Raw genomic sequence first — 24,045 nt, 5'->3', positions numbered from 1 at the left:
AAACTGAATTTGTACATGAAGGACATTTCTATCAGGGGCCACCTCTCAACATATTCCAATCTGATTAAAATACAGATCTATATTTCGTTTTTTTTATACTTTCGATGACCTACACTACATGAAGATCTGACTGGTTGTTGCGATAGGTCACGTCAGAGGTCATACGAGCCGCAGTTGAGTCTATGACGTCAGACATCTGATTAACCAATCAGCAATAGTGCTTCTAGGGGGCTTACCCACAGTTCCGTGCAAAACATGCCTAAAGCTCGCCGTAACAGACCGTTTCATTAGCTAATACCTCACAGAATTCAGAACACGTCAATAGTCGATAAGACTGACATGTTGGACAACCCTTCAATATACAGGGTGTTATTTAGTAGTTTTTATTACGTTATTATTGTCATACACCAGTCGTCAATAATAAATCTTTTATAACATGAATGTATTCAATATATCACGTGATTCCAAATGGCGGTCGTCGAATAATACATCTTTTATGCTCGAGATATTGTTGTACAAATTTTAACTTATATTTATATAGTTATTTATACATGCCTTTCACTAGACGTGGTTATAAAGATATGATTTTAGTTTGTTAATGGATAACAGTTCATTAAAACAAAACTGTTCAGCTGATTTCTGTATCCGACGACCGTATGTTGTAATGGTAAGTTCATCTGATTTCTGTAACTGATGTTATCTGACGACTGTATGTTGTACTGGTAAGTTATTTAATGGTAATGTGATTATCTAAGTCATGTTAGTTTGTGTTATTATGTATGTTGAAATATTTGATATTCCTTAGCATTCAGTTATGTTAGAGTGACCCATCATAAATAAATATCTCCAAATATCTCGACAATTACGCCACAATATTTATATATATGCCAAGCCTCAAATCAGTTTCACACAATTATGTCACTAAATAAAGGATCATGTTGTACTTAATAAGTTATGACCATTAATCATCTATAAGTAATAGACCGAAAACTGGTTCCAATTGTCGTCCATAACATCCAGACACTTTTGAGTAAAAGATAGGTTACGTGCCCTTGTTTTGACATTAGTCTCGCTTAACCAGTCCATCGACCATTCTACGTCTGATTGACAGGTCGGGATAATCAAGACTACTTTTTTACGAAACATAACAGAAAGCTAGAACAAGAAATTGAATCTAGAAATAAGTACTTTAGACAACTCAAAAATTGTTTTAAGAAACTTGTAAAAGTAAAATGAAACTACTGCTAGTATGATGTTCCTGTCTAACCCGAGTGTTTCAGAGATATTATTTGTACTAGACCAAAAGATGCCGCTCTTAACGGTACAGTTAATGATAAAGCAATTTAAAAAATAAAACAAACGTTATTTCTAAAGCTTCTGTAATAACCAATAAGCTAAATTTTACTGCTATTCAAAATCGTCAACAATAGATTTTTTACGGCTGTAATAGTTGATATATTTGTAGAGAATTGCACGTGCCATGGCTATTTATCGACTCAAAGAGAGTGCGGGGTAGTCAGAAATCAGTTCGAGACACGCAATTGAAGCGTGCACATTTAGCCGTGTCGAGACCAACTTTCTGTAGAGTGCACGGGTCACCCTAGTTATGTTCGGCAAAATACGCCAGAAGTCTTAATCGAATGACAATCTCTAGCGTCTGGTTTTTCCAGTCTACTCTATAGCATATGGCGTCACCGTTGGACTTGTGGAATATGTCTAGCCTCTTTCTTCGAGTCCCTTGTTACAGATAGCCCTATGGTACACGATTCGTGTGCCAACGGTAAAATGTTTATTTTGACTGCGTGTGCCAATGGTAAGATCGCAACATCACCACCGGTCGTACGGACGTCCATTCACATTTTGTTTGTGGACATTCTGCAGGTCACAATTATTATCCGATTTTGATGAGATTTAAAATATATGTTCATATCACAATGTTAATGGTTCCTAAATTCACATATAATTCGTGTTTTCAATGTCGCAGACTTTGGATGATACTGAGTTAGAGACCTAGCTAATTTAACATTGTTTCGAGTAGAATGAAATGATTCATAAATCCTTGTTTAAGGGGATATCTTAGGTATAGTGACCATCAGGCTAGTTGGTAATACTTTTGATTCACACTAAACGATACGAATATTATATCCATGTATACTAAACAGAACTTTAATCAAATTATTCTAGAAAACGACTTACTGAATAGATCAGAAAGGTGCCCAAGTTCCGTCACTCACATAACTACACACTCGTTTCTTGTCGTTCGAGTCTGTATGTTCTTCAGGGAGAGAGAGAGAGTAACGTCCACTCGACACAAACTAGGTTATTTCGGGACTAACACATGGTTCAATTATATTTCAATAATTCGCTTGCGCATAGGAGTCTTTAGCAGTGGGGGGAAACCGAAGGACCCGGAGAAAACCCACGAGGTTGGACAGGCGACCCTACTCCTTGTCACGTACAACCAGGGATTCGAAACCACGCCAGTACACTCAATGACGCACGTGCTAACCATTCAGCCATCCAACCCCCCGATAATCGAAATACTACTGCAACAAGAGAAATAACATTCAAGTCTATGGAGAAATAATTGATCTGTGACGATGCAATGTTTTCATCCACGTAGGTTTAAATATATCTGTCGTTTATTCATGCATGACTTGGTTGGTTAGCGTTTTGATATGACAGTGTACTTCAGCTTGAATAGTGAACAACCTGAATGGTGTATAATTAGTTATGTGAGAATTTGTGGCTGATTTTCTTGTAATATCTTTTGGTAATAGATCATATATATATCAAAGACAAATTATAATTAATGATCTTAGTAGGAGATCACACAAATATATTTGTTTGGTGTACAATTAACTGTGTAGATATTGTAATCATTATTTAGGTCAACTTAATCTTTTATGATAGAGGTACGTCACAGGTAATAATATCCAGGCCATTTATACTAAAAGATATCATGATTTCAATATAATTATACGCCATTGTTTCGTTCCCAGAAGGCAGGTTTAGGGTTTTTTAGTAGAGCTCATCTCCTCAGCTTTAACAGGTGTCACTATTGGGCGTGTGTTATAACTCATCTATCATCGATTTCAAACCCATGATTTTATGTGGCAAAGAGTAGTATATCTGGTCTACGATCATTGGTTGTTGCCGTCTACTCCGGTTCGCCCGCTGGATCAAGATCTCGGCGTCGTTTCAGTTTATGTTAATAAGTCACGTGATATCCTATATTTGCATAAAATGTAATGAGAGAAATGTAAAATGTTGACATTTTTCCTATAAGACATTGAATAATAACTTTTAACGTGTTACATTTAACTTTGGCCTTAGAGGTATCTTGACTTTAACATTATCAGGACTTTGTACTTTTACATATAATCAATCGAAATGACATTTATTATCATTTGATTTTGAGTAAACTTATAAGGTATGTTAATAACCCAAGGATTTTGGTTCCTGTCAATATTTTCTCATATAAAACCGTAACTTCATGGAACTTGAAATGTATGTTTATAACCCAACAACCTCGGCTCCTGTCTATATTCACGCATTTTAGACCATGGGGCCCTGATCGTAAGAAAAATCACTTATGTGTTAGCTTGTTCTCTTGCAAAATGTGGGCGTATCTTGCTTACAATGAGAGGATGAGCATTACTGAATGTCCTGCTGTAAAATATGGGTGGATGTTGCTTAGAAAAGGCTGTTTTATTACTTGGCACCATAAAGTCGTGTTATGAATATAATTATTTCATAATAATCAATTAAACCTCACATTATTTCATATCTACATTGTTTTGTTACAGTCAATGGTATGTCTTCCTGATATGTTCATACTAAAAATACCAATAAACAAATGAAATATGGCTTCCTTGAAAGGTAAGCTAAAATATAAAAGTTTCATCAAAATCAGGTAAAAGTTGTGACTGCTAATCATCTTTTGTCCAGAATATCTCAATCGCTAATTGTGTTGTTAACCTGGTTAATGATGTTCAAAATTTTGGTGTAATTTTGAATAATATGAACATGAATGCTTAAATCTCCTAAATCTGTAAAGCTTCCAACCGCAATTTCCTCGACATTGACTCTACAAAACTGTTAATTAACTATTTTTTGACCTCACGTCTCGACTACTGCAACTCGTTACTCTACAACTTACCAGCATATCAAATTAGTAGACTACAGAAGATTCAAAACAAAGCTGAGAGAATTGTTACAAGAACTAAATTATACACCAAAAATATTACCCTCGTATTGAAAGAACTAAACTGGCTACCGATTAAGACCAGAATCGATTTTAAAATTCTCATGCTGACCTTTTGTGCTTTGTCATATGATGACTATCCTCAATTTATTAGGGGGGTTGGATGACTGAATGGTTAGCACGTGCGTGCTGTATCATAAAGTCTGTCATTGAGTCAACTGGCGTGGTTTCGAATCCCCGGTTGCACGTGACAAGGAGTAGGGCCGCCTGTCCAACCTCGTGGGTTTTCTCCGGGTCCTCCGGTTTCCTCCCACTGCTAAAGACCCCTACGCGCAAGCGAAGTATGGAAATAAAATTGAACCATATATTAGTCCCGAAATGAACTAGTTTGTGTCGAGTGGACGTTAAACCCCATTTCTCTCTCTCTCAATATATTAAAGAATTAATTCAACCTTACCACCCTACCAGAATTCTTCGTTCCGAAACTAAGTACCTTATTGTCCCCCGCCTTTCGAAGAAAGCAGGGGACTATTAAAATGAGTTCGTCCGTCTGTCTGTCTGTCTGTCTGTCTGTCCGTCTGTCTGTCCGTCACACTTTTTGGGACACAATAACTCTCTTCCTAATTGAGCTAGAATGTTCAAACTTGGTGTATGTGTTTATTAGGTCAATGCCTTGATGGAGTTCGAAGATGAGCATTTTCCGCTTAGGGTAAGCAGAGATAAGCAATTTGATTGGTTGATGCTTTGGGACACGATAACTCTCTTCCTAATTGGGCTAGAATGTTCAAACTTGGTGTATGTGTTGATTAGGTCAATGCCTTGATGGAGTTCGAAGATGAGCATTTTCCACTTAGGGTAAGCAGAGATAAGCAATTTGATTGGTTGATGCTTTGGGACACGATAACTTTTAATTGAGCTAGAATGTTCAAACTTGGTGTATGTGTTTATTAGGTCAATGCCTTGATGGAGTTCGAAGATGAGCATTTTCCGCTTAGGGTAAGCAGAGATAAGCAATTTGATTGGTTGATATTTTGGGGCACGATAACTCTCTTCCTAATTGAGCTAGAATGTTCAAACTTGGTGTATGTGTTGATTAGGTCAATGCCTTGATGGAGTTCGAAGATGAGCATTTTCCGCTTAGGGTAAGCAGAGATAAGCAATTTGATTGGTTGATGCTTTGGGACACGATAACTTTAGTTCTAATTAAGTGAGATTGATGAAACTTGGTGTATAGTTTCATTACAGTAATACCTTGACTAAGTTTGATAATGAGCATTTTCTGCTCAGGGTAAGCAGAGCGATACGCAATTTGATTGGTCGAGACTTTGGAAAACAATAACTCTCCTACTTTGATTGTTAGACTATAAGTAAAGATATACTGTTTGATTGTTCAATACTTTGTAAAAGATAATTTGTGATAAATTTATATGTGTCCTCTAATTATTTTCCTATTTCGGCGGGGGACATCAGCCTCACTGTTGGCTTGTTAAATCAGTAACTGCAAACTCTCATTTCGGTAGACGCCCCTTTGTTTTTCCGACAGCAGAACTGTGTTATTCTAATGATTTTCCTATAGAACTCAAGCACTGGGTTAGGGTTAATTGACAGTTTTAAACGGAATCTTAAAACCCATCTTTTTAGAAACGTTTTCTATTATTTGTTGATAGCGTACTCCTTTTAACGAGTGTTTTACTTTTAATTTACCTTAATGTTACCAAAGGGCAGCTTCGGTTGGGTTATAGAGGGTCCACAATATTGGTATTACATACTTTGACACTTTTTGTGTGACATTATCGTGAAAATTGTAAATATAATGCCTGATCTGTTAATAAAATCAAGATACACATGGGTAGTATATTGTTTATTTCCTTCATATTAATTTATAGACTCATCTAAGAGAATAACAGATGAACGGATCAACAGGCCAGGCACCCACTCTCCAGATTTCTACCAACTTCAAAATATATTGTCACAAGAACAAGCTTCTTCAACTCCTCACCCACCACAACGATTAGCACCCGGACAGGCCATGGTGCACATGTCAACATTTAAAGACGGTAATGGCCAGAATTGTAACATGAATGCGTTACTGGAAGCTTGTAGACATGGAACAGTTTCTGATGTTAGACATTTAATAGATCAGGGTACAGATGTCAACAGTAAAGACGTACATGGTAGAACATGCATCTTACTTTGTAGTACATCACTTATTGAACCCATTGAAAAAATAGACTTTTTACGGTCAAAGGGAGGTAATATTCAAGATATCGATGATGAAAACAATGGTATTTTTCAATTGGCTTGTGATTTAGGGACGCTAGAAACAGTTCAGTACCTTGTAAATATAGGGTTAGATATAAACACTAAAGGGTTTAGAAGTAGATCTTGTATAATGGCGTGTAGTCAGTCTAAAACACAAGCAACTGATAAAATAGAATTGTTACGAAAAATGGGTGGCAATATTCTTGATACAGATGTAAAAAATGATAATATATTACACTTAGCATGTCATAGTGGTACACTAGATACAGTAAGATATCTAATTAATCAAGGCCTGGATATCAATACTAAAGGGAGATACGGAAGGACATGTATATTGTTATGTAGTCAATCGCGCACACAGGCCATTGAGAAAATAGAACTGCTAATATCACAGGGGGGTAATATTTGTGATACTGAAGATGATAACCATGATATGCTTCACTTGGCTTGTATGTCTGGTACACTAGAGACTGTCAGATATATGATAGACCTTGGTTTAGATATAAAGGCCAAATGTAAAAGTGGTAGAACACCCATATTACATAGTTGTTCTTCAGAAACACAACCCATTGAGAAAATAGAATTACTAAAGTTAAAGGGCGGTTATATTTATGATACGGATGCCTATAACTTTGGTATGTTACACATGGCTTGTTGTGATGGTACATTAGATACTGTAAGATATCTGATAGATCTAGGGTTGGATATCAACACTAAGGTTTTAAAGGTGGTACGTGTATCTTACTGTGTAGTCAATCTGAAATAGAACCTTCTGAGAAAATAGAATTATTAAGGTTAAATGGGGGTAATATTAATGATACTGATACTAACAACAATGGTATGTTACACTTGGCTTGTGCTTTTGGTACATTAGATACTGTAAAACATCTGATAGATCTAGGTTTGGATATAAACACCAAAGGTTTTAAAGGTAGAACGTGCATCTTACATTGTAGTCAATCTGAAATAGAACCTTCTGAGAAAATAGAATTATTAAGGTTAAATGGGGGTAATATTAATGATACTGATGACCAAAATAATGGTATGTTACACTTGGCTTGTGCTTTTGGTACATTAGATACTGTAAAACATCTGATAGGTCTAGGTTTGAATATCAACACTAAAGGTTTTAATGGTAGAACGTGTATCTTACAATGTAGTGAATCTAAAATACAAGCCATTGAGAAAATATACTTTTTAAGGTCAAAGGGAGGTAATATTAATGATAGGGATGCTAATAATGGAGGTATGTTACACCTTGCTTGTGAACTCGGCACGTTAGACGTCGTTCAATACTTAGTTAATCTAGGACTAGATATAAACAATAAAGATGGATCAGGAAACACGCCTCTTTCATTCAGTTTTAAGTCCGGTGTACAATCCCGTCAAAAAGGTGACTATTTAGTCTCTAAAGTTGTGAAATTGTCGTGGTTCATGTGGTCAATATATCGTATCAGAAGAGTACTTACATCTTAAAAATTTACAGATTGAAACACACATAAAAACTTACTGTTATTGATTTTATGTTTCCTGCGATTAACAGCAATGATAGCTGCTTTCATCAAGGTTTGAAGATTATTTACATATTACAGACTGACATTAATACTATTGACTTGTTGGTACTGATGTGCTATTAATCATCAACTAATGTTCATGTAATAATATCTGCTTTCAATTAACCTGTTTGGTACTGACGTGTTATTAATCATCAACTAATGTTCATGTATTAAAATCTGCTTTCAATTAACCTGTTTGGTACTGACGTGTTATTAATCATCAACTAATGTTCATGTATTAATATCTGCTTTCAATTAACCTGTTTGGTACTGACGTGTTATTAATCATCAACTAATGTTCATGTATTAATATCTGCTTTCAATTAACCTGTTTGGTACTGACGTGTTATTAATCACCGACTAATGTTCATGTATTAATATCTGCTTTCAATTAACCTGTTTGGTACTGACGTGTTATTAATCATCAACTAATGTTCATGTATTAAAATCTATATCTGCTTTCAATTAACCTGTTTGGTACTGACGTGTTATTAATCATCAACTAATGTTCATGTATTAATATCTATATCTGCTTTCAATTAACCTGTTTGGTACTGACGTGTTATTAATCATCAACTAATGTTCATGTAATAGTATCTCTATTTGTTTAATTGTCCTTTGGATAATTTATATTCCATTTCGTTTTATCATCATTGATCCATTATTATTCGTGTGTTTGTAATATTTAACTATCTATATTAATTGTTTGTACATATTATTACCAACTGATCTATAATACTATGTATATCTGTATAACGTACCTACCATCCCATGGTATCCTGTATCACCATTGTTGGTATAGATTACCATCCCCTGGTATCCTGTTTCATCATTGTTGGTATAGATTACCATCCCCTGGTATCCTGTATCACCATTGTTGGTATAGATTACCATCCCCTGGTATCCATTCAATATTCCAATGTGATATAATATATTGCTTCTTTATAATATTCATGTATTTCTATAGATTACCAACTGATCTATAATGATATCCATATTATCCATTTTATCACCATTGGTCCATTATTAATTATTCCGTTGCTTGTATAGATTACCAACTGATCTATAATCATATCTATATCCGTTTATTAAAACTAATGTTTTTATCTTGATTACTGTTTTATTTGTATTTTTGTCAGGACTGGGCGTATAATATGTATTATTTCTGGACTGGAGTGTTGTCCCCAGCCTTTCCAAGAGAATGCCAATAAGAAACGTCTGTCCTTCACAAATTTTGGGGCACAATAACTCTTCTTCTAATTAGGGTAGAATGTTCATTCTTGATGTAGGCGTTCATTAGGTGAAATTTATCTTATTCTATCCAGGCTAAACACAAACCTAGAAGTTGACATGAGTGGGACAGGGTTATCTATTATTTGACAAATTTCTTTCTTTTGACACTTGTTTGTGCTATATTGTCTGTTGTGTTTTGCTTTCTAACTAGGCCTAGATTCCCAACATCACACAGTTCTAAAGAGTATTTTCGATAATGTAACGCGAACTGCTCTTGTCCGAACAAGAACTACCTTCAAATTTGTGCTGACGGTCTGCAAATACAATAATAAAGGTTAAAAAACTAATGACCCCGTCAGATCGGGGTGGCATCCTTCCTGCCCGGCTACGGCGACGGAAAGTGGTCTCAGATCGCCAAAAGCGTGGTGGAAACGCCCGATATCGCTCTATGGTCTGTATGATCGCCAAGTCATGACTTTTGTATGGAAAACTGTAAGAACGCGACTTTTTTGCAAGTTTATAATTTTTTTGACATTTTTCGCTTTTTGCTCACGTTTGTCGGCGACCTTGAGCATTTTCTGGTCGATGTATGGTCGCAGCAACGCAGTAAGAACCCCACCTCGGTCTGACGGGGGCATAATGTTATTTGAAACTTCGAAATCAAAACCACCATTGTTGTCAAGAATCCACTCCCTCTTTAGTCTCGGTTAGCAGGCTGTAACTATCTCTATCACAGCTGACAGAACTGATTTCCTGCTCTTGTTACAAAATCCTCAAACGTTAAAAATATTTCAGTGGGGATATCTGAATAACATTTTCTTTCCTAATTTATTTACCAGTGTCCCGAGATTCAACCGAAATGGATTCCATCCCATGGGAATGTGTAGTCGCGCATGGTTCGTCCTACCGTTCTCCGATGCAACCCCGTAATCTGATATATATGTAAATGCGTTACAAACTGCAGCCTTTGTATCATTCAGAACGTTTCCAGCAAAGAGGATAACTCCAGAAATATAAGGTTGCTGAACGCTGAATATCGATAGGGTCCGAGGTTCGTCCTCTCATAAACTTAATACTTCAGAACGTTTCCAGCAAAGAAGGTAACTCCAGAGCAAAAGGTTGCGGAACGCTGAATATTGACTGGGTTCGTGGTTCGTCCTCTCATGAACTTAACACTCCACGCCAAATCGGGCAAAGAGAGGTTAAAGATTATTGTGACCACTTTCACATCAAAAGGTGGGCGTTTACAAATAAAGGTCTTTTTAACGCATCGTATAAAAACAGGGACAACACATAGAGTTTTAAAAGTCTACAACATATGCCCCTAACCCTAGCACGGAACTCGTGCTGACATTGATAATAGCGATGTGAAAATATATCGATAAATTGAAGTCCTATGTAGATAATGTACACAAGAGAGAAATAGCTGACCGACTTTTAACAAAATAGTCGACCCGTGTAAAATAACATTAGACACCAAGAACCGAACATTATCCCACTTCATTATTACATACGTCACTATAGGTCTCAAAATTATACTAAAACCCTGTCCTTTAAAGGAGGGGGTTGGGTGGACGAATGGTTAACGCGTGTGCGTTGGATCAGGAGGTCTGCCATTGAGTCAAGTGGCGTAGTTTCGATTTCCCGGTTGTACGTGACAAGGCGTAGGGTCGCCTGTCCAACCTCGTGGGTTTTATCCGGCTCCTTCGTTTTCCTCCCACCGCTAAAGACCCCTACTCGCAAGCGAATTATTGAAATAAATTCGAACCTTATGTTAGTCGCGAAATGACCTAGTTTGTGTCGTGTGGACGTTAATCTCTCTCTCTCTGGGGTTTAACGTCCTACTGTTCTGACCAACCGCGTAAATAAAGACGGGCATACCCCATGTAGTGTCCTAGGAGGGACATTTTGTCCGGACAGCAGCGCCACGGCCTACTCTTATATCGTATTTCAACTGTCAGGGTATCTTTCACGTGCAAACAACTATGTCCCCGTGGCCGATAATTCTTCAGGCCATTGATGGTCTGTGAATGAAAAAGTATTTTGTAGTTTGAGCTGGTAACGGAGACACGTATATTAAATAGATATGGCGATAGCGGTGTGCAGGGTGTAGTTTAAGCTGGTAACGGAGACACCTATAATAAATAGATATGGCGATAGCGGTGTGCAGGGTGTAGTTTAAGCTGGTAACGGAGACACCTATTATAAATAGATATGGCGATAGCGGTGTGCAGGGTGTAGTTTGAGCTGGTAACGGAGACACCTATAATAAATAGATATGGTGATAGCGGTGTGCAGGGTGTAGTTTGAGCTGGTCATGGAGACACCTATTATAAATAGATATGGCGATAGCAGGGTGTAGTTTACTAGTTTATATAACGTTATTATATTATTTTTTTTATTCAATATATCACGTGATTCCATAATACATCCTTTATGCTCGAGATATTGTTGTAGAAATTTTAACCTAGATTTATATAGTTATTTATACCTGCCTTTCACTACAGACATGGTTATAAAGATATGATTTTAGTTTGTTAAAGTATTGCAAGTCATCTGATTTCTGTAACTAATGTTATATGATGACTGTATGTTGTAATGGTAAATCATCTGATTTCTGTAACTGATCTTATCTGACGACTGTATGTTGTAATGGTAAATCATCTGATTTCTTAACTGGTGTTATCTGACGACTGTATGTTGTACTGGTAAGTTATTTAATGGTAATGTGATTATCTAAGGCATGTTTCATGTTTGCTTGTTTTGTGTATGTCCAAATACTTGATATGCCTTGTATAATGCAGTCCAGTAGAATTTTAAATGTTTATTATATTAACATTTGTCCACTAAGCAGATTTAAACAAATTGGCCGAGAAAGTTCATCCAGATTTTCCGGCGTGGTTCCCCCTTGTCAGTGATGTAGGACGGAGGGCCTGACAGGGACAGCTTTCTAGTCGTTCGGACGGGACAAAAAACCTAGGGTGGCGTGCATGTAAAAGATGCCTTGACAGTTTGAATTCGATATAAGAGCAGGCCGTAGTGCCGGTGTCCGGGCAAAACTTCCCTCATAGCACACTGTATGGCGTATGCCCGTCTTCATTAGCCAAGTTCGGAGTAGAAAAGTAGGACGTTAAACTCGATTTCATTTCATTTCAAAGATTAACATATGTCATCTATTTATTTTGGGATTGCGGAGGGGGATATCAGCCTCACTATTTCGTACCGGGTCTAGTCACACCTTTTAACAGTGACAAGAGAATCAAGTGCAGGTATCTCAAGTACACTAGATATAATTACTACCCGAGCCAGTCAATACAAAACGTACTTGACCAACCGTGACAATTTTTTTTTAAATTATTTATATTATAAATTTCACCTGTAATGCTTTATAGCTTAACCACACCTATCGTTTTCTAATATTTTATTTGTGGTTTGCTTTAAACATTTTCTAGTCTGGGATATGTTTTAATTAAACCGGCAAAGTTTTGGTAAATTTTCCAGACCCAGGACTACATGCAAACACCATGGCCAGCTTATTTTGAAACTGGGGAGACTTATATCATATTACAGCTCATAATTTGCTACTTGTGTTTATCCTTGACTTGCATTAGTAACACGCCCACATTTTGCAAGAGATGGATACAAAAAAGGCTAAAATAAAATGCAACGTTTGTTACAATTACGGGCCATAGTCCACGATATTACGGTCCGATATGCGTGAATATTGAAAGGAACCAAGATCTTTTGGATATAAACATATAAATTTTAAGATCGGATAAAAATTGTGACATCTAAAGGGTCCACAACCGTGGTATTGCATATCTTTACACTACTTGCGTACAATTAGCAGCCATTTTGTCGGGCAGTTTCGGTCTTAACCATCATTAGGGTGTTAAGGTGGTATATTTAAAGGGATTTTTTTCAATCAGACAACAAATGTGACCAATAGAGGTTCCACAAGCTAAAAATAACGCGATTTTTCGTACAAACAGGGGACATAATCCAGGAATTTACTGCCAGATATCCATATACGAAAGGAACTAAGATCTTTGCATTATAAACATACAACTTCATCAATATTGGATAAAAATTGCGACTTCTAAAGGGTCCACAGCCTTGATATTACATACTTTTACAGTATTTGCGTACATAGACCGGCAGTTTTGGTCTCATTTTCACGAAATTCGACATCAACCATCATCATGGTGTAACGGCGATATATTTTAAAGTTTGTATCAATCAGATAAAAATTGTGAAATATAGGGGAACCATAAGATAAAATCGCGATTTTTCGTACAATCAGGGGCCATAATCCATGAAGTTTTGATCCGATACATGCCAATATCGCATGGCGCCGAGATCTTTTGGAGATTAAGCTATATTTAAAGTTTCGTCACAATCGGATAAAATTTGTGACCTGTAGAGTGTTCACAAACAAATCGTGGAGGAACGCACAAGGGCGATGACATAATACATGCACATGAACATGTGGGCGTATAAAAGGCGTATCAATCTCAGATTTCTATCTGAACCATTATTTTGCAGTATATACTTTAATGTTGAGATTACTTCATAATCAATTAAACTTCGCATCTTCTGTTGTTTATGACAAATAATGTTATTTATAATTCCATATCTCAATTTTGTTATTTTTACAGTCAGTGCAATGTCTTGGTGATACCTTCATACATAAACGATCATCAAACAAAAGAAATATGGTTTCCTTAACGGGTAAGAATAATACCAATGTTTTCTTTACGGTAGGACGTTAAACCACATTTCGTTCCATGTTTTATTAAGTTTTAAATAATTCAATAGCTTTTTAATTTTATTGAAATTTATTTCTATATGTCGTATAAGGATTAGGTTGTCTGTTCTGTTAATCAAATCAGATAATTCTTTGTATCTGAAAATGTTTATTTCCTTCATATTAATTTAAAGACTCATCTAAGAGAAGAACAGATGGACGGATAAACAGACCAGGCACCCACTCTCCCGATTTCTACCAACTTCAAAATTTATTGTTACAAGAACAAGCTTCTTCAACTCATTTACCACAACGGTTAGCACCCGGAAAGGCCATGGTGCACATGTCAAACTTTAAAGACTACCATGACCAGAGTGGTAACAAGAATGCGTTACTGGAAGCTTGTAGACATGGTTCAGTTGCTGATGTTAGACATTTAATAGATCAGGGTACAGATGCCAACAGTAAAGACGTACATGGTAGAACATGTATCTTACTTTGTAGTACATCACTCATTGAACCCATTGAAAAAATAGACTTTTTACGGTCAAAGGGAGGTTATATTCCAGATATCGACGATGAAAACAATAGTATATTACATTTGGCTTGTGATTTAGGGACGCTAAAAACAGTTCAGTATCTTGTAAATATAGGGTTAGATATCAACACTAAGGGGTTTAGAAGTAGATCTTGTATAATGGCGTGTAGTCAGTCTAAAACACAAGCAACTGATAAAATAAAATTGTTAAGGAAAATGGGTGGCAATATTCATGATACAGATGTAAAAGACGATGGTATGTTACACTTGGCTTGTAAATGGGGTACACTTGATACAGTAAGATATCTAATTAATCAAGGCCTGGATATCAATACTAAAGGGAGATATGGAAGAACATGTATATTGTTATGTAGTCAATCTGAAACACAGGCCATTGAGAAAATAGAACTCTTGATGTCAAAGGGGGTTAATATTTATGATACTGATACCTATAACTGTGGTATGTTACACTTGGCTGGGATGGCTGGTACACTAGAGACTGTCCGATATCTGACAGATCAGGGACTGAACGTGAACGCGAAAAATATTAATGGCCAAACATGCATCTTAAAATGTGGTGCAAGTCATACACAAGCCATTGAGAAAATAGAACTGCTAAGGTCAAATGGAGGTAATATTTATGATAAGGATAATGAGAGGGATGGCATGTTACACATGGCTTGTGCTGATGGTACATTAGACACTGTAAGATATCTGGTAGATCTAGGATTAGATATAAACGCTAAAGGTTTTAATGGTAGAACATGTTTGTTACATTGTGGTCAATCTGAAATACAACCTATTGATAAAATAGAGTTTTTAAGGCTAAAAGGAAGTAATATTAATGATACAGATAATTACAGTGATGGCATTTTACATTTGGCGTGTGCTTTTGGTAAATTAGATACAGTTAGACATCTGGTAGGTCTAGGGTTGGATATAAACGCTAGAGGTTTTAAAAGTAGAAGATGTGTCCTACAATGCAGTCAATCTTATATACACGCCACTGAGAAAATAGAATTTTTAAGGTCAAAGGGGGCTATTATTAATGATAGGGATGACCAAAATAATGGTATGTTACACTTGGCTTGTGCCTGTGGTACATTAGGTACTGTAAAACATCTGGTAGATCTAGGATTAGATATAAACACTAAAGGCTTTAATGGTAGAACATGTATCTTACAGTGTAGTGAAGCTAAAACACAAACTATTAAGAAAATAGAATTTTTAAGGTCAAAGGGAGGTAATATTAATGACAGGGATGATAAAAATAATGGTATGTTACAAATAGCATGTGCTTTTGGTAAATTAGATACAGTTAGACATCTAGTAGGTCTAGGGTTAGATATAAACACTAAAGGTTTTCATAGTAGAACGTGTATCCTACAGTGTAGCCAATCAAGAACAGACCCCATTGAGAAAATAGAATTATTACGGTCAAAGGGAGGTAATATTTATGATATTGATGATAAGAACCGCGGTATATTAGACTTGGCTTGTATATCGGGTACATTAGACACAGTAAGATACCTGATAGATCTTGGGTTGGATGTCAACACTAAAGGTATTAATGGCGTAACATGCATCTTAAAGTGTGGTGCAAGTCAAATACAATCCATTGAGAAAATAGAATTGTTAAGGTCAAAAGGGGGTAATATTGACGATAGGGATGATGATAATAAAAGCATATTACACATCGCTTGTGCTTTTGGTACATTAGACACCGTTCAGTATCTAGTACATCTGGGACTAGATCCAAACAGTAAAGATAAATCAGGAAACACGCCTGTTTCATTCATGTTAAAGTCTGGTGTACAATCTCCTAAAAAACTTAAATATTTAATATCAGCAGGTGCCAAACTGTCATGGCTCGAGCGGTTAACATTCGTGTATCATTCTTTATTTTAACAGCTCCTTGATTGAGTCGACTGACGTGGTTTCGAATCCCCGGTCGTACGTTTCAATGAGTAAGGTCGCCTGTCCAACCTCGTGGGTTTTCTCCGGGTCCTCCGGTTTCCTCCCACTGCTAAAGACCCCTATGCGCAAGCGAATTATTTAAATAAAATTAAACCATATGTTAGTCCCGAAATGACCTAGTTTGTGTCGAGTGGACGTTAAACCCCATTTCTCTCTCTCTCTCTCTTTAACAGCTCCATCAAACACATTTTCCTGTATTTAACATTTATATTTATAGTTTTTAACAATCTGATTAAAACACAGATCCTATTTAGTTTCGTTTTTTTATAGTTCAAAATTTCTTTTAACTTGACTTTACTACACTAGGATCTGGAAGAGTTATTATCATTGACGTGTTCTGGATGATGTCAGGGATTAGACAATGAAACGGTCTGTTACGGCGAGTTCTTGCCCTTTTGATCCACGGAATTGTGGGTAAACCACTGGAAACGCCAACGCTGATTGATTAATCAATGTTCGAAGTCATAAGGTCAAAAGCCGTTCTCTTTGACCCCTGACGTAAACCCCCATTATAACTTGTCAGATCTTTATGTAGTGTAGGCCATCGAAAGTATAAAAAAAACCGAAACGAAATATAGATCTGTATTTTAACCAGATTGAGTTTCTGTGATATTTGCTTTTATTTGTGTACATGAATACTTTGTGATATTGTATAGTTTGTCTCATACTATTCACCATATGTTTGGCACAATATAGCCTGTTTGGAGCTGTCTTGCCAAAAAAGTCTTTTTCATTCACTCACTCATTCGCTATCTCGTCGTAAAGCAGTTTTATTCAAGTTGACATAAAGTTCATGTAATATAGTGATTGTTATTCAATTTTGTCAATCTTAGAGAGGTGCCTATAAAACTGAGCAATTTGAAGTTTAGGGTAGGGTACTCCCTTTGAGTGAATTTGAAAATTTGAGTCAATATCCTGGCTTTGGAGGTCTTGATCTGGGAGCAAATTCTTGTGAACGAGAGGGTCGGAAAGCGGAGTCAAAGAGAGTCTGTTAATTACCCTGTTTTGTGAGAGTTAACAACAAATGTGTACAGTCTCTCTCCCCCCCCCCCCCCTCACTAGTGGCACTACTAACAGGGTGATTCACTACAACTGTGAATATGATAGTGATGAGATTGTACAAGACCACAGATCAAGAACGAAAGAATAATGACATAATGGAATCGAGAGCCGTGGAGGAAGAATGAGGTTGGAAAGGCGACCCCAAACCTTGTCACGTACAACCTGGGAATCAAAACCACGCCAGTTGACTCAATGACAGACCTTATGATACAGCGCGCAGTTACTAACCATTCGGCCATCCACCACCCGCTCCTCTCCCACAGGAGTGGCGGAAAGATGATGACATAATGGAATCGAGTGTCGTAGGTGCGAAATATATTTCGGATCGCAACGTATAATATGTAATTAAGCTTTTAATTTTTTTGGAACTGGGCCTAAGTTTCCTGACATTTGAGTTTATTGATGGGTGCAAATTCTTGTCAACGAATGGTTTAGAGTGTCGTGCTTTGGGCTCTAGTTGGTCGGTCACCTGTGGCTTGCGATACCTGGTGTGTGCGATATTGGTTTTGATACCTGGTGTGAGCGTATGTACCTCGGAGATATGGGCACTTTCTCAACCTCGTGGGTTTACTCCGGGTACTCCGGTTGCCTCCCACAAGAAAAACACGTGCGCTAAGATAAGCGGATGTTAAACACCAAGAACAACAAGAGTTGTCGCCCTACGAAACATTGACTAATCCTGCTACTAACTGAACGATTCAATAGATACCGTGAATATGATAGTGACGAAAGAGATAATACCACACCCCCTCACTAGTGGCACTACTAACAGGGGGATTCGCTACAACTGTGAATATGATAGTGATGAGATAGTATAAGACCACAGAGGAGTGGAGGAAGAATGGGGTTGGAAAGGCGACCCTACTCCTTGTCACGTACAACCTGGGAATCGAAACCACGCCAGTTGACTCAATGACAAGCCTTATGATACAGGGCGCAGCTACTAACCATTCGGCAACCCACCAGCCCCTCCTCTCCCACAGGAGTGGCGGAAGAATAATGACATAATGGAATCGAGGGCCGTGGGCGCCAAAAAAATTCAGACAGCTGCGTATAATATTTAAGTAACTATATTTATTCGCGCCTGATGACAGTTAAGGGGCTGATTACGATGACACGTACGGTGGATAGTTACATGTTTATAGAATGCAACCTCCATGTTTGTGTATCTCAAAATGTCAGTGGTCAACCTCATACAAACATTAGGACAGAAACATGGCTAGCTGTTCCTCTGTTTGTTGTGAAAAACTTTCAACCCATCGAAAATCTGTGGAAAAGTTAAGGGTCGGACAAATAGACCCGAATGAACATACGTCGGCGGTCAAATCGGTGGTGGTTTAAATCCTCAAAAATCGACTCATAAACTGAGGTTGTCTCCCTTTCATCTTTCCCCTTTCTCTCTCTCCTGGAGCCGTTAATGATAATAACTTTATTTATTGCAAATGAAGAAGAACCGCACCACACACAAAAAAAACCGACAGGACAAACCTGCGGACATTGCAAGAGTAAGCAGCAAATATCTATTCAAATGAATGGATCGGGGGACAGTCGTAAAGGTCCACTGCGCTGTACACGTTAGTCCGAGCGGATGTTAAACACCATCACTCTCTGTATCCATTAGCCCATTAGTGAGCAGAAATTCGGCCGTGTATCTGTTATCACTCGTCACATTAGTCAGTTATATAGAGAGATGACTCGTGTTTTCCTTTGTCGTTCGTCACTTCCGATTCAGGAAACCTGTATTACTCAGCTATCGTAGCAATGATCTCTGTTTTAAAATTATATTTGGAATGGAATGTATTTAACCAGCTCTATCACATATGTGATAATGACTGACACCAATATTGTCCTTAAAATGATTGTAATAATGATTGTAATCACAGAGTGTTTACAGGTTATGAAAATCATTATACCTCGATATAATGATAATGAATGCCCCCTCTCTCTCTCTCTCTCTCTCTCTCTCTCTTTCTCACATATGCCTCACTTATATCTGTCTCCAGTTTATGGCAGTTATATCAATTTATATCTTTAACATTTCTAGATATGTCTGCCTATCCTAAATCACAGCTGTACATACGATACCAACAACACGCGCAGATGCACGTGCACGATATGATTAGTGTGTAAATATACATCTGGTGTGGTTATTTTATGATAAGATATATATATTTAATTATCATACATGCTGTCTTTTATCAACGCCAGACCCGTACTTATAATGTCAAACTAAATAATGTCATGTGCGAACTTAGGGATGGGGGTATTCGGGAGTCGGGCCCCTCTCGTCTTAAAAAAGTGAATAGATGAAATGAAATGGGGTTTAACGTCTTACTGTTCTGCTCCGACTGGTCTAATGATGGCGGGCATATGGCATATGGTGAGCTATAAGGGAAATTTTTCCCGGACATCGGTGCTACGGCCTATATTCTAATATCGAATTCCAACTGTCTAAGCAAGGGGTCTCGATTTTTCGTCCCGCCCGAACGACTAGACGGCTGTCCTTGCTAGGCTATCCCATCCAGCACCACTGACATGGGGAAGCCACGCTGGAAAATCCTAATGAACGTACTCGGCCAACACCGGGACAGAACCCGGGACAGTCCGCGGACGGGGGAGAGAGAGAGAAATGGGGTTTAACGTCCACTCGACACAAACTAGGTCATTTCGGAACTAACATATGGTTTAATTTTATTTACATAATTCGCTTGCGAGTAGGGGTCTTTAGGGGGTCTTTAGCAGTGGGAGGAAACCGGAGGACCCGGAGAAAACCCACGAGGTTGGACAGGCGACCCTACTCCTTGTCACGTACAACCGGGGATTCGAAACCACGCCAGTCGACTCAATGACAGACTCTATGATACAGCGCGCGCACGCTAACCATTCAGCCATCCAACCCCCCGTCCGCGGACGGACGGAAATGAAATGAAATTAAACTTTGATATTCATGGGCTCCATAGACTCTGGGGCGGTGCACCAGCTGCACCCCGCTCTCGTGAGGCCTGGGAAATGGAAATATATTACTTTATAGAAAGCATCTTCTACACTTCAAATCCAATATTTAAATAATTTCATAATTAAAATTAACAAAATAATGGATAAGTTAAATTATCAAAAGAACGCTCTTGTTGGTTCTTTTCGGCGATTAGCAAAACAATTTTTGTCCAAATTTAATTGTTCATAATGTTTTAAATTTCGTAAGAAATCATTTGAATTTCGGAGGTGTATAATATGTATATGTATATCTGTAAGACATTTCCTTGACGGTCATTTTTTGCGATATCGGCAAATAAAAAAACGCTCTAGTCGACTCATGTCGGTGATTAGTCAGACGCTTTTTATCAAAATTTCACTTATCCATAATTTTGTCAATTTTTTATGAAAACATTAAAATTTTGGGTGATGTGTACAAAGCGCACATCAATGATATATCTTTCCTTGTCGGTCAGGTTTTGCTATACTTTGGTAGATATTGTAATAGTGTGATAATCTTGGCTATAGACACTACCTTTTAGTATTTTCTGCTCAAATTCTGTCACTATGTTGAACGAATTCAATATTTAATATTATTGTTTTTTATTTTTAGATCAATCAACTAATAATATATTATTTTTTGTCCTATCGTTTATATACAGACACAGGGATGCTTTTTTTTCTAAAACAGAAGAAATTGTAATCGTGTGATAATCTGTCTATCGCCATGTCACTTTTAATTACAACATTTACTTTTATCCTGTTTATGACTGTTATCTGATTTTCCTTAAATATAACAAATTTGTACATTGATGACAGTCACTATTTATGTTCCGGTATATTAAAGAATTCAAGAATCATTCGAAGTCTGTTATATCCGACGATAGAATAATACACCTCTAAAATATTGACCAAAATTCTCTCCTGTCGGGGATTCGTAGGTCCAGTGTCTCATACATGTGACAGGAAGATATTTTAAACAACGGATGAAATCAAATATTTATCAAAATTAGGAAAGGCAGCTTGTACTAACAGTAATACGTTCAAATTTTACAAAACTTAATTTTGTATGATTCTGTGATTGGATGACCCCGTGATAAAGGATGCCCGGGGCACCCCCCCCCCTCCCCTCTACAGTTTGGCGCACTTTACTCTAAGCCATGCTAAAAATAAATAAAGTGTAGGCCTATTCTAGATTTTAAAATTGTGACTACTTTAATGTATTGCAATAAAAACAAACTACGTCGCTCATTTCCATCGCTTGAGTTTGAGAAACGAAATTATTCGATTGAAGACTATTATAGAGATTTACATGAAATTGTTGATATTCGGACATTGAATTTCAGTAGCTACTCTAAACCACGGAACAATAAACCGTGATCAACTGGAAGCCGCTGTGGCTCAGTGAATAAGATTGATTCGAAATGAAATGAAATGAAATGGGGTTTAACGTCCTACTGTTCTACTCCTATACTGGGCTAATGAAGACGGACATACGCCATACAGTGTGCTATGAGGGAAATTTTGCCCGGGCAGCGGCACTATCGCCTACTCTTATATCGAATTCCAACTGCCAAGGGATCTTTTACGTGCATTCCAATATATACACGGGACCTCGGTTTTTCGTATCATCCGAAGGACTAGACAGCTGTCCTTGTCAGGCCCTCCGTCCTGCACCACTGACAAGGGGAAACCACGTCGGGAAAATCTGGATGAACTTTCTCGGGCAATGCGAGATCGAACACCCGACCTCCAGGCTAGCGAGCCGGCGTCTTAACCACCTAGCCACAGATTGATTCAATTATCTAAAGATCCCGTGTTGGATCCCAGTGTATGCCGAGATAGTTTGTCAGTGGTTTAGAGTGTAGAGTCTGGCAAGGGAAACATATAGTCGTTCGGGTGAGAAGAAAAACCGAGGTCCCGTTGACACATTGGAGTGCACTTATAAGAATTCTTAAGGATTGGAATATAAAATAAAAGCAGTGGCACATCCGGGATGGGGTGTGTGTGTGTTGGGGAGGGGGGGCTTTTGGTAAAAACACTTTTTATGAGAACAGTTTAACGTTCGTGTGCTATATCCTTTATCATCAGATGGTGGGATGGGATAGGCATTCAAAGCGCGAGATAATGATATATAGACATATTATGTGATATCACAACTAATGCTTTGCATCAATGAAATTGAATCACAATGTGATCGTATTAATTCATAATAAAAATTGCCATCAAGCGGGGTGTTAGGTTTTTCTCTTTCAAGGCCGGATGGTGGGATTCTAGGGTTGACCGTATTCCTAACCCCAAGCACCCCCCCCCCCCCCCGGCCGCCCCCACCACCAACAAACATTGTCTCAAGAACATGTCCGCCCCTGAAGAATTCGCCATGACGCCGGTGTGTGTTTGTCTTCATTAGCCCAATCGGGACAGAAAGTTAGTACGTAATTAAACCCCATTTCATAACCTGATCTACTTTGGACTCACAATGCAAATGTAATTGGGGCAAGGTAATTTACCAGAGAGCCGACACCTTCATCACTTTGATTATCACATCTTACTCAAATCGTTCGAGCCTTCTTTTATTAAAAAATAATGTTTAGTCTTATGTGAACAAATTCATAATTTTAATAAAAATATAATTTATTAGTCGGCTTCTATATTATTATTTTGTATGATAGACATGCATTCAATGGTTTGTTGAACTGGAAAAAAGAAAAAAGAAATTCAGGGTAGGGTGGGATGTGGCTTTGTTGATTTCTACTTGCCAATAGCATAATTAATTGTTGAGTGGGTGAGTCTTTTTGTAAATTCACTTAGTAGAAAGCCGTACACGCTGAATTGCTTTGGGTTTTTAGTGTTTGCGTTTAGCTAGCTACGAGAACGTAGCTAAAAGCGTTGAGATATACTGACGGAGGGTTGAGAGAAAAGGTTTGCTATCTAGCGTTTAGCCCCCCCCCCCTTTTTTTTTACTAAAGACGTGGAAGCAAATTTATTTATTACAGAAGTTTACAATGTTTACATCTTCACTCATTATTTTTACGCCTTAAATTCTTATCGTTGTTTTTCAAAATTATATATCTTTAAAAATAAATTAGGCCCAGTCAAAGATTGACAAAATAAAACATAAAAACAAGACATCACATTGTTTGTTTTACAGCTGGAATAACAACAATGATTTGAGAACCGTTTAAGGAAAGTGTCGTTATCATCTAATTGTCTCATTTAACTCGAGTGTTTATCAATAATCGTGCAATTACCAATTAGTAATTAATGCTAAATATATCAACATTCACACGTGGTCAGAGGGTGGATCACGCCAAATTAATCAAGCAATCAAACTAGACGTTACTTCTTTTATTAGTGCGTGACGAAAGAACGGTGATTACGATTGGTTGAGTTTACCACGCAGGCGTAGTAAAGTGTCAGTGTAAACATTGGCTGCCAGGTGCTGGCAGAGAAATAACCTGTGTCCATTTCTTTATTTTAAGAAAGTTAC

At 37.5% G+C, this 24,045-nt stretch overlaps 2 protein-coding genes across 5 annotated transcripts; both read left to right on the top strand.

Annotated features, from left to right (window-relative positions):
* The first annotated feature begins 55 nt into the window (after positions 1 to 55).
* LOC126812522 (ankyrin repeat and KH domain-containing protein 1) lies at positions 56 to 7,868 on the top strand. Of its 4 annotated transcripts, none has more exons than XM_056098651.1 (3): positions 56 to 667; positions 3,810 to 3,882; positions 6,094 to 7,868. In XM_056098651.1, the coding sequence occupies exons 2-3, from the start codon at positions 3,867 to 3,869 to the stop codon at positions 7,233 to 7,235; spliced, it is 1,158 nt and encodes a 385-aa protein (XP_055954626.1). In that variant the 5' UTR covers positions 56 to 667; positions 3,810 to 3,866; the 3' UTR covers positions 7,236 to 7,868. The 4 variants fall into 4 exon arrangements, with proteins under 4 accessions (XP_055954626.1, XP_055954627.1, XP_055954628.1 ...); XM_056098652.1 differs by having other exon boundaries at positions 56 to 722; XM_056098653.1 differs by lacking the exon at positions 56 to 667 and adding an exon at positions 2,118 to 2,773.
* Positions 7,869 to 11,626: 3,758 nt separating this feature from the next.
* Positions 11,627 to 17,323, top strand: LOC126812518 (putative ankyrin repeat protein RF_0381). The gene is made up of 3 exons (XM_050538944.1): positions 11,627 to 11,966; positions 13,917 to 13,989; positions 14,200 to 17,323. Exons 2-3 carry the CDS (start codon positions 13,974 to 13,976, stop codon positions 16,449 to 16,451), a joined length of 2,268 nt encoding a protein of 755 aa, XP_050394901.1. The 5' UTR covers positions 11,627 to 11,966; positions 13,917 to 13,973; the 3' UTR covers positions 16,452 to 17,323.
* Positions 17,324 to 24,045: the final 6,722 nt, after the last annotated feature.

This window comes from Patella vulgata, chromosome 2 (assembly GCF_932274485.2).
Source record: "Patella vulgata chromosome 2, xgPatVulg1.2, whole genome shotgun sequence".
Taxonomy (NCBI): domain Eukaryota; kingdom Metazoa; phylum Mollusca; class Gastropoda; family Patellidae; genus Patella; species Patella vulgata.
This window is presented reverse-complemented; position numbering and strand designations above follow the sequence as displayed.